A 12,143-nucleotide genomic window follows, 5' to 3' on the forward strand; every position below is an offset into this window, starting at 1 on the left:
AAAGAAGGAAGGAAGGAAGGAAGGAAGGAAGGAAGGAAAGAAAAGAAAAGAAAAGAAAAGAAGAAAAGAGGGAGAATCAACAAATTTGGCTTGATGAAGACACCCATCATTTCCACTTTTAAGTTAAAAAATAGCTTAGTGGTAGCATTATTTATAATTTATTATTTGTTATATTATATATAATTTATTAAAAGATAATTTGTTGTGAACAAATTATTAAAAATGGTATAACAAATATCTGGGCACATTTGTTTTTAGCAAATGATATACTGCTGATTAAAAAAAGGATTACTTTGCAAATTATGGGATAAACCATAGGATAAATTAGTTGACAATTTATTTGATAAATGATAAAAAAAATTAGTTGATACTGATGATGCTAAACAACCCGTGACTTAAAATTAAAAAGCAAGACTAGTAGCAATTTTAAAATACAACTTAGTACCAATAATAAACTGAGAAAATATTCTCTTGAAGATTACAAGAACTGCAACTCTACTTACTGTATACTGTATGTGTCGTAGGAGTTTTACAGCATGCCAGCATTGGACAGCATCCCGACTTCTTAGTAGCAAGCTGATTTGGCATCAATGGCACACACAATATTGTAAGCTCACTAAACCCAATTCAGCTTCCTTCTTGGTAAACAGCTAAGTCACAGTTCTTCACAAGTTAAAGTGAGGTTGGAACATGGGTGAGCTCTAGCCAATGGGACATATGTAGAAGTAACACATACCGTGCTTGGCATGCCACACAGAAATGACCCTCCTTTGATCCTCTCTCTCTTCCCCTGCTGCACTGATCTTGGAGGCCATGTGTTAAATGGTAGCACCACATGAAGGAAGAAGCCTGGTTCCTGAGACTGTGCAAAGCCCGGTGAATGCACAGAGCAAAGCACTCACTTTTCCTATCACCCTCTCAGTGAACAGCTTTGTGACAAGAGCGAACAATACACTTTTACTATGATAAGCCATGATACCTGGCGTTATTACAGCTGACAACCTATCCTTATAGACAGTTCTTAATAGACTCCAGGAATGTACTATTTAGATTGAATATTACATTTTAGTAATCCTTTAAAACTTAGATTTTTAACAATGTTCAGTTATACACAGAACTGCATACATCTGCCTTTATGGATATGTTTTCAGTCTATCAGAAAGACCTTCACAGCCCACGCAAGCAGGTCTGGAAGTAGGAGGCTAACTGAACAAGAGTAGCATTTTAGGAAACGGGTCTGCTATACTGTGTGCATTTATTCAAAATATCTAATACACTACCTACCAAGCATCACACTGGAGACTCAGGGCAAAAAGAGGAATGAAATGCAGATCCTGCCATCAAACTCTTCATGGTAGTGGGTATGAAAAGTGAGACTAAGCTGTTAGTGAACAATGTCATGCCCACGTAAGACTTACGTAAGCAAATGCTGCAGCACAGTGAACAACTATGTCTCCCTATGAGAACAGGAAAGGCTCCAAAGAAACACGGGCATTAAGAGACTACAAATTAGTAACTTTGGGAAAAAGTGTTTCAAAGAGCCCTGTTCTTTGCTGAAGTAACCCGAGAAAATGCCTAATTTCCTCTATCAGTTTTATATAAAACGATGGGACCTATTCCAAGGACAGAATCAAAATGTGGTATTTTCTGTGGTTTCCAAAGTGCTTTCTTCAGGTGGACTTTACTTACACTAAGAAATAAAGTCTAACTTTTTTTTTTTAAAAAAGTGTACCTTAGTATATCTTAAAATTTTTGGCATAAAGAAAATTCTCCAGTTTTAATCATATACATTATTCAACCAGAGGGTAACAATATGCTTCCTAGGTACCTGCAGTCACAAGTGAGCCAGTTCACTCACCAAGAAGGAAATGCAGTTCCAGAGCTATATATTTTACCCTTAAATTTGCTCAGCATTCTCACAAACACTGGACACAAGAGGCCAGGAAACTATAAATAGGTCTATTTAGTCCTCCTGAAAAAAATTCACAGCACGTGTCCTACTGATGTGAGTCCGTAGCTCCAAAAGTGCATGCAGTTAGGCTGTTAATGTGAGAAATTTACAATGTCCCAGATAACTGAGGGTTGATACTGGCAGGAAAAATAGGAATATATCATTATGTAAAGACAATGCTACCTTGGCAATATCCTCCCGAATTCCACTCAAGATAAAGCTGCTTGCCAAAAGTGTGAACTGCACTCTCTTTCTGGGTCTATTTATATTCAATTCTTCTTTTTTATAAGATTAACTAGAATTATGCCTTTACTGCAAATGTTTCACATTTACCACACGGATGGTTTGTGATGCAAAAAGAATAACTTCCTAGGAATCCACAAATGTTTCCTCGTGTCTGGCATTCCATAAATATGAAGAAGAGAAAGTCATAAAACAAAAAACAACTTTTTTTCATACTTGCAATCGTTTTATACATCATAAAACATCTCTAATTTTGATAGAAACAGCCATTAATAATAAAGTAACTGAAAACAAAGCCTAGATCTGTCAAAATGCCACACTCACTTTTAAAACCCGTAACAGTCCATGTAAACAGCTCAAGTACAGAGGAATTAAAGATTTGAGAATACTCAATAAGCTTTTTTTTTCCCATATGCACCCATAATGTAAAAACATTATTTTCCTACCATTTTCCATTTTCTTGCTTTTCTTTGACTCTAAAATAGCTAAACTGCCCAATCTCCAAGTTATCTCAGACAGTTGTTTCCAACAATCTTCTGCAAAAAAAAGTTTGGTAAAGGGGGAAAGAAACAAATATATTTCTACTTACCCATATAATTTAAGATTTAATGTAATATGGGAAGTACGCTATATAAAATATCAAAATATTTTTGAATGGCATATCAAACCTATGAAGTCTTCAATAAAATATTGATAGCATACAATAAAAAGGTTATTTTTCCAGAGCATGGTCTATAAACAGAACTGAATACTCTCTTAAACCATGGCAAATATCCATTTATAGGTAAAAGAAAACAAAAAAAGTACAATTCACTTTGAAAATTTTAAATGCAAGTTTTTAAAATATCCTGTAAGATATATAAGAGAGGTGGGATGGCACAGCCTAAAAGCATGATTGACAGTTAACACTGGATTTGCTGTTTCTAGTGGAACAAAACAAAGCCCCAGTTTTTAGTAAAATATAACATGACAATACATCAAACATAATTGAAGTCACTATTTATGGGTTCTCTATTTGGGGCCTGCCTTTGTATTATGTACTTTATATATAATATCATTTATCCTCACTGAATCCTATCAAATGGGATTATTTTCCTTGTCAAAGATGGAGATGCTGAGGTTTATGGAGGTCACAGCACTTCTAAGCTAGCATTCCCATTCAGGTCTGTACATTCTACATCATTGTCTTGAAGAAAATCTTCTATTACATGGCAAACACTCTAGCATGCTCTTCCAAGATAATCACAGTCGTCTCTCAGTATCTGAGAGAGACTGGTTCCAGGACTCCAAGGATACCAAAACCCAGGGATACTCAAGTCCTCTATATAAAATGGTACAGTATTTGCACATATACACAAGCTCCCATGTATTTTAAATCATCTCTAGGTTACTTAGAACACTTAACACAATATAAAGCTATGTAAATTGTTGTTACACTGTACTGTTTTTTAAATCTGTATTTTTTAATTCCTATATTGTTATTTCTTATTTATTTTTTAAATATTTTCAACCCATGGTTGATCAAATCAAAAAATGCAGAACTTGCAAATACAGGGGGAGCAACTATATTTAAGATGGCAATAAATTTATCCTTTGCTTTGCTTGAAGTTTCCTTAATCAGCTATTTCATCATTTACTTCTGTAAAATCCATAACCATATTTAAATTTATTGCTTAGCATATCTAACTTTATATCTGTGTAAATTTATATAGATATATATAGATATAAATTTAGATATCTAGATATAAATTTAGATATACTAAGTAATAAGAAAAGCACCATTATATATATAACTGAAAACTCAAAGTTTGAAAATCCAATCTTTCTTGTGAGTGATTATTTCTGACTAGAAATCATCATTAGATCCCTTAGGTGTACCTACAGAACCCATGAGGGCCACTGAATTCCAATAACAAACATTCTCAAATAAAAACTACTTCTAAATAGCCATTTATTAAGGATAATTAACATCTATTAGGAAAACCATTAATACTGAAGCTGGTACTTTAAGAGTAGCCCATGGGCTGTTGCTGGTCCTTTCCAGATAACTCAAGAACAAATTCCTAGAAACATATCACCTAAATTTCTGGCTTGAATTAACAGCCACTGGCAATTCACTCACTCCAGGTTTCAGCACAAGCCATGTTGTTTTCTAAGTTTCGGTGAGTTTCTGGCTCACATAAGTGGAACGTAGACCAGGACAGAGAATAAGAGTCTTTTATCTTCTTATGATAAAAAAGTTCAGCTCCAAATATATATGCAACTTTGCTTGGCTCTATAATTTAATTATAGGAATAAAAATATTCTTCAAGTAAAATAAAACAACTTGAAAATATTCTAGTATTTAAAAGAAATATCTGATACTTTCAAGTACAAGATTTTCCCAAATAGTAGAACTTCCCCCATATTAAGCTTACCTTGAAGATGGCATTATATTGGAAGCCCTGAATTTTGCTGTAAATGGATTTGTTGACTCATAATCAAAATAGTCCTGGCGATTTTCACTAAATGCATTAGGTGATTTCAAGTCACAAGGGCTATCAGATCCCCCATTGTTAAGTTTATCAGATCTTCTGCTATCTTTTTTTCCAGTAACTCTTTCAAACAGGCTAACTTTCTCCCTTTTCTCTCTTTTATTTTCTTTTCTTATTTCAATTGGTTTTGAAAATAAACTCATGCTGCTGTCCCATGTTTCACTGCTTTCTTCAAATGGATTTTTCTTCCTTGGCAGTGTTGCAAATTTTTGGGGTAATGAAGCAGTCACATTTGTAAATGGGTCATTTTGTCCTCTGAAACACAATTCACCTTCATCCACAATGCTGTCAGGTTGGTTCATTTTAGAAGTATCAAAGCTTAATGTTCTTCTGTGTGGAGATTTGAGACTTCCTACAAACAATTTTGTAGTTAGTACATAATCAGTGACACATGACATCACACTACTTGACACATTCTGTGTGTATTCTGCTGTTTTTAGAAGGAGAGCAATTAGCTACTTAAACTTATTAACCTTCAAAAAATCAAGGAAAACAATCTTAAAATGCTAAGGTATAGCAGTCTGAAGTATCTAGGCTAATAACAATTAGCATATTGCTAGACCATTAGTAATTTATTCAGCTCACAATCATATAATCTATGATGTCAAAACTAGAGGTTCTGCTTTGCATGATAACGCTAAAAATTCTCAAAGACTCTTTCATTAGCATTAAATTTAACTTACTTCTGAACGTAAAAGTTTTCTTCTAGGGACTTTATGATGAATGGAACATTCATTTATGCTGAGGGTTTTGAGATAGCAGAAACAGCAGTAAAAAAGGCAGCCAGGCCATGAAAGGAGATTGGAACTCATTTTATTATCATCTAATAATATAAATACAAACGCAGACAAGCTCTGCCTTCAAGGAACTTACCAATTTAAGGTATAGTAGGTACTCAATATTTGATGAGTGACTAAATTTAGAAAATACTATAAAGCAACTGCTATTTTTATTTTCTAAATTTAGAAATTAAACTTTAAAAACTAAAAGTGTAGTTCAGACCAATGAGGACACAAGAATGTGGCACTCACCACTTTCTGGAACTGCTCCAAAGGAATCTAACTGGTGTCTGAGAAGATGTGTTTGACCTATGGTGCCAGCCTTCAGTTTCTCAGAAGACATGTGGGACCCAGATAAATCAGACATTGAATGCGCTGATGAGAGTCGCTGAGGACCCAAAAGAAAAGGCTTTTTTGGTTTGGATTTCATCTGTATTTCACCAGCTGAAAATTCAGTATTGGCGTCGGGCATGTGAGTACTTGGAATGATTGCAGAAGATGTATCAGAAAATGTTCCATCATTTTTTCTGCCTTTCATCTTATCTTTTAACTTTGCAAAAGGAGATCTGGTTTTGTCCTTTATTGATAAGTCAAACATACTTGCAGTCATATTGTTCCTCATAAATTGAATATTGACCTTTATCTCACCCCTGTTTTTGATTCGTTTTCCTTGTTTGGATTCTAATCTAAACCACCTTAAACAGAAGAAAAAAAAATGGATTGTAACACATAATGAAAAGAGGATACTGAGTTCTGTTACATACAAATAGCTTTTTAGGCAAGGTAGCTATATATAAAGGCAATCAAAGCCCTTAACAAGAATCTGTCAGCCACAGCATTTCAGGGTTTACTCATTGTTTAGTTTAATGATCACTGTTTCTGTGATGTAAAATATACTGCAGGAATAGGTCTTTAGCAAGTTTGAAAATGTTTTTAGATAATCTTTTCTTTTGTGATTTGAAAATCACTCAACATCAAAAATTTGTATCAATGATAGAAGTTTTCCATATGGGATTAAGTGTTGCTCATGGTCTAAGGACATTTTGTGACATTAAAAGACACCAAGGCAGAGACTTTTAAAGAACTCATCAATACAAATTGTTTTGAGCAATATAAAATGAATACTGATGACATTTTAATACAATAATAAATACCTGGCTCCATCCCAAAATATTACTTATGTAAAAGTAGCAAAAGAATTTTGTTAACATTGGAGATCACTACATACAGCTTGCTAATCATTAAAACAGCATATGATGTGACTTAGATTGATATAAAATGGATCAAAGTCTTTTCCTGAATATGCAAAATAAGTAAAATGCAAGTGACAAAAAATAAATCTTGTGACATCTTCAAAATAAAAAAAAGCTAAAATGCTTCCTGTTTGAATTTATTTGCTTCATTTTACTACTGCTACTGTGACAATAACAAACAACAATTATTTTGTAAATGAAGCCAACTCTTATGTTTTAGTCACTTCAATGTATTGCACTACCTATATTTAAATGATTTACAAGAAGCAATATTTTGGTTTTATAGTGTTTTAATACATGTGAAATTCTCCAGTTGTCCATGTCACAAGTGGTCATTCTGTAGGAAAACAGCCAAAAAACTACAAAATCAAGCCTGAGAGTTTCTATAATGTTTTCATGTAACTTAGCAATGAGGCATAATATCCATTCCTGCAGACAGGTTATTATTTAAATATAGCTCTAATCGAGTGTAACGAATTTTCTTAGCTACAAAGGAACTCTGATCTAATTTTGCATTCGTTCTTTCATTGTTACCAACCGGATATGCTAGGAGAAGATTACATTTACTGTATATCAAGTTGAAATACTGGTTCACAGGTCTTCCAGGAAGAACAGAGAATTGGCACTTGATATAAATACCAGCTACATCTTAGCAAGTAACAAGAAAAATATTTTCTTGATTAACTAAATTGGAGCAATTCAAGCAATTCAGATATAGTTGCATCAAAAGTAGCAATTTTTTTAGAATATCAATATTTTATAATAGCGTTAGCCTCAGAACTTAAAGAGAAAATCCCTTATGTGAGGCAAATGGTAAAATCTGAAGAAACAGGGGCTAGAAATAAGAAATGACAGCAATAAACTCTGAGAAACAGACAACCTTAAATAACATACAATTGAGCATTCAAAAGCCTGAAAATGAAGCAGATTATATATTCAGTTAACTCAAAGTTTTGGAAAACAGTCCCATTTTCAATAAGGAGAGAAACACATCTGATAAATAGTATCTCAGAAATACTCTGTAGTATCCCAGGCTTTATAGAACATAGGTGAATATACTTTGCAAGAAATGTACCAAAAAACATGCAAGCAAAAATGAGCATGTATATAATAAATCAAAGCAAATATGAGTCAAAAAAAAATCAATCACCCCCAAAATAGAAGGGGGTAAGGGTAGTCAAAATTCATAGAATTTTGGAAATAAGACCAATAAATCATTTACTTTAACATCTTTATTTCATAGATGAAGAAATTGAGGCACAAGGAATGATATGTAACTTCCCAATGTCAGATTAAAGTCAATAAGGAAAAAAACCTAAAGTTGATGAATAACATCCGCAGGAAAATAGTTCTTTCTTTTTTGATGAACCACATGGCTGGCACATATTGCAGGACACTGTATGTAATTAGGAGACATGAGAGCTAAAGAGAAAGACAATGCAAATTTTGTATTGCTAAACTATAAGCTCCTGGAAGGCAGTCTGCCTTGCATCAAATGTTTACTCAATTTTTACTTCTAGAACTGCATTCTTACAAGTAAGCTACAACTTTGTGTATTTTTTCTACATTGTTTTGTTTTTTAGTAGGGAACTGTAAAGACCAGGGTAAACTTGAATAAAGCAAATCAGTGTTTGACTACAAACTGAAAACACACTATCATGTCCATTCCCCACCCTCCAAGAAAAACTGCAAAGAACATTTACAAATATACTCATCGAAAATGTAGGAATGAAAAATAAGTTAGTTGCTTTGTTTTGAAAATGATGTAATAGGGACATCTTAATGAGATCTTCAAGAATCCTTTCGGAGACAGCATTTGTTTTTTTCCAGTCTTCAGAAAGATAAAATGAAGACGCAGCATTTGAAGCTTACTGGATTAGCTGACTTTTTTTCACCTCTGGAGTGCTAGATTTAAACTATATATGGCCTCCGTTCAATTTTTAGTGGGCACAGGTCCATGTTCAAAAACCAGCACACATGTGGGAACTATTCCCAAGCAATTGGTGCTGTGTGGTCAGAAATGGGACAAAATTGGCAGTAAGGGTGCCAGAGGCCAGGACACAGGTGCACCGCAGAGACACACACACACACACGTCCTAAAATCTGCATATGTTTGAGTCATATACAACTCTAGAGACTCTGTTTGTTATTACTTTTCATGAGCATTAAAAGAAAAAATCAATATCACCTACTTCTATTGTAAAAAAAAAATCAATGGATATTACATAACAGCAACAATGATGCTAACATTCTATTATTAAACATTGTATTATTTCTTTAAATCTCATGCCAGAACCAACCCAGACATCCTTTAAAGGAGGAGACAGAGAAGTTCTCTTCCCAGGCCCACTCAAAGAGTTCTGGGTCAGGCCCTTTTTCCCTATTCCTTGAGAGACAGAGAGAGAGAGAAAGAGAGATCGATTCATTTTCAAGGTAAGAAAATAAGTAATAATTTTAGCTGTCATACTTCTTTATCTATCATGACACAACTGGAAGACAAGCTGTAAATACATGTCTTCAGTGTCAAAAAGTAAAAAGTGTCACACCCAGCAGTTTCATAGGACTTCTAAGTCAGCTGGTAGTCCTCATCAATCAAAACAGTTTTCTAAAAAGCACTGGGGAATATGCTGACACGGTTTAGCAATGTGCAGAATATTAAATCTCTTTCTTGCAATATACCGGGGGCTCAAGTCTGTCTCTTACTGGGCCACATGTACAGCTGTGCTAGAAAAGGAAGCTATTAAATATATTAAAAAACTAGAAATATTACCAATAAAGATACCTCACCAACTACATGGTCCCCATTTATCCACAAAGAAAATGTTAAGGGCTTAATAACGTATGAAAGTCACTTTGAATGCAATAACATCACCAACCCTGTTGATAACATTTAAAAGTATTTTCCCCCTAAAGTTCTAACCAATTTTGTATAATAGCCAGTAGAGAATTTCTGTAAGGAGAAGACCGTAATATTAGAGTATTGCTCACATCAAATGTATTGTAACTGTGATATTGCCCATAACTAGGAGTAAAACTAGAAGAAACTGCAAAAGATTATTTCATCCTCAGGCTCTGTGGGTTCACATTTGGGCCGATTTTCCCTCTGAAAAGTTATGTTTCAGAGGTCTGAAATACATGATCCATTAATATTAAAGTACTATAAATCAAGTGAGAAATTTGAAGTTGCAATATATTTAATGGTTTACATTCAAAACACTTTAAATATTTACTGTCACCCAAAATTGGCAACTTGAAACAGATTATTTGGTAATGATCCATTTTTCACTTTCAATTTGATAAAGAATCCCTCGGAGGAAACTGAATGCCACTCTTTAGGTATCAAATAATTTTACTATTCAAATCACTGATATATATTCAACTTTACACTTCTTAAAAAACTTTCTCCTTCTAAAATATTTTAATCTCAATTAGTTTAAATATTATCCTTTTTCCTCTTGCATTCCCAGAGGAAAGTGTAGAGATCTCTCTACACTTTTATTCTACATATATTAAATCTTAGGTAATGACTTGATTTAAAATGAAACAAAAAAACTACAATCAAGAGAAGCCTAAGAGCGGAAATGTAAAGAAAAGAACAAGAAATAGCTATTTTAAAAAATGTCAGGAATTAACACAACCTTGAAGAAAAATATCATTATAAGACAGTTTTTAAAAGAGCAAATAAATTCATTTATGACTGAAAGAAACACCAACACTATTTTGGAAATGGAAAGTCCTAAGAAGTTCAACCAGTATTTTTCTCCCATTAATTTCATTAATATTAATGTGTTCTTTTAAGTTTAAGGAGGGGGTGACTATACCTATCTCTAAAAGCATATATATTTTTTTCAATTTAAGACACAATATCCTAGTCTTAATTTATATTATGATTTTTTACATTAAAATATATCTAACTCAAGCTCAGAAGTTATACTGAAGAGGCCATTGAAGATGTCATCGAATCATTTTATCACAAGACTTTATCATTGTCTCCCATCCTATAGCATTTAATATGGTCTAAACACAATAGTTTTGCAAAACCAATTCTGAGGTAATACAATAGCTCTGATCTAATCACAAATTCAAAGGAAAATGTTAGTGCATTTGAAGTTGAGGATGTGGGTACCTACTTTTAAAACTTTTTTTTTTTCTAACAGGTATGGACTTCCATCAAGGCGTACTGACCCTGAAAATGGCTGAGCTAAAATAAAGGCTATGTTTATAATGTTGAAATACTGAGTTCTAAATCTGATAATTTATCTTTTGACAGCTACAAAGTGCAACACATAAACATTTCATTGGCAAATTTAATTTCTGATCTTCCATTTCATTGATAATTGTAAAGTTTAAAATCCATTAACAATTTATACGAAGTTCTAGTTTGTCAATACTGTCTCCCAGTCCTCTTATAATGAAACAATGTTAATTTACTTAAAATCCACCGCAGAATACTCAATTTGACAGATGTTTACCTCTAACAGAAATAGCTGATTATTAATGATTCCATTTTAAAAATATTTCACCACGAATGCTATTTTTACTTCAGATTCATGCAAATATGGTGCTTAAAACTGGGTCATATTTCAGTCCGAAAACCAACGCCCGAAGTATACGGATAATTTCCAGGAACAGAAAACCCATAAATAAGACATAAACTCCCCCAAATTTAAAATAAATTACATAACTTACTCTGTTTTCCTTCTTTGTTTGTCCTCAAAGATGTCATTGAGATTGATTGCCACCTGCCCTAAAAATTTATCCAGACCCACCAGGGACCTGTGCATGACTATAAGGAAAAGAATGTATTTCTCTGGATTCCCCTGCATTAGCAATCCAGGTAGCTCAAAAGAGGCCTCCTCCTTCCAGACTGGCTCAAGGGTTTTCTCAGCTACAGAGGTGGAGTACTTTTCCTTGCCCAGCTGAATTATAGTGTATGTGTCATTGGTGCCACTTTTGCCTTTTGGCTTTAGATCTTTGGCTTGGAGCACTGTGACCTGCACGTGGGTTGGAAACCACTTTTGGGCTTGCTCGGACAGCATCATCCTGTCCTGTTTCTCTGCACACGCACAGGCAGTGCCCCTCCCGGAGGGAGAGCCTAATTCCTTAATCACTGCATCCTAAGGGCACTTAACGGAGACAGGCAGGCTCAGGGCTCCCCGACTTCCCTAAGGCCGATGTCAAAACACCTCGCGGGGGCAGCCCAGGGGCACGGCCGCTCCGGGGGTCCCGTTTCTTCAGGAGAAACACAGGGACCCACCATCACCTGGCCGCGCCGTGAAGGCCTCCGCGCGAACCCCCGCTCCTGGCGTTTCCACCTCCCCAGGCCTGCGGGCACGTGAGGCCTGGCCACCGGGGCCCGTGCGGAGGGCTGAGGGGGTGGAGG

At 34.7% G+C, this 12,143-nt stretch overlaps 1 protein-coding gene across 3 annotated transcripts in view; it reads right to left on the minus strand.

Annotated features, from left to right (window-relative positions):
• RAB11FIP2 (RAB11 family interacting protein 2) overlaps positions 1-11,828 on the minus strand; it is a 42,561-nt gene extending 30,733 nt beyond the window's left edge. Inside the window, exons 1-4 of one of the 3 annotated variants that reach the window (XM_032281781.1) lie at positions 11,450-11,802; positions 5,760-6,202; positions 4,612-5,080; positions 1,649-3,480 (exon numbers count right to left, since the gene is read on the minus strand). In XM_032281781.1, the coding sequence (XP_032137672.1) occupies positions 3,450-3,480; positions 4,612-5,080; positions 5,760-6,202; positions 11,450-11,802 (1,296 nt within the window). In that variant the 3' untranslated portion in view covers positions 1,649-3,449. Of the gene's footprint in view, positions 1-1,648; positions 3,481-4,611; positions 5,081-5,759; positions 6,203-11,449 lie in introns of those variants that run through there. The other 2 variants (XM_032281779.1, XM_032281780.1) reach the window with 2 other exon arrangements.
• Between the last annotated feature and the right edge of the window lie 315 nt (positions 11,829-12,143).

This window comes from Sapajus apella, unplaced genomic scaffold (assembly GCF_009761245.1).
Source record: "Sapajus apella isolate SASKATOON/1434 unplaced genomic scaffold, GSC_monkey_1.0 scaffold13, whole genome shotgun sequence".
In the NCBI taxonomy this organism is placed as follows: domain Eukaryota; kingdom Metazoa; phylum Chordata; class Mammalia; order Primates; family Cebidae; genus Sapajus; species Sapajus apella.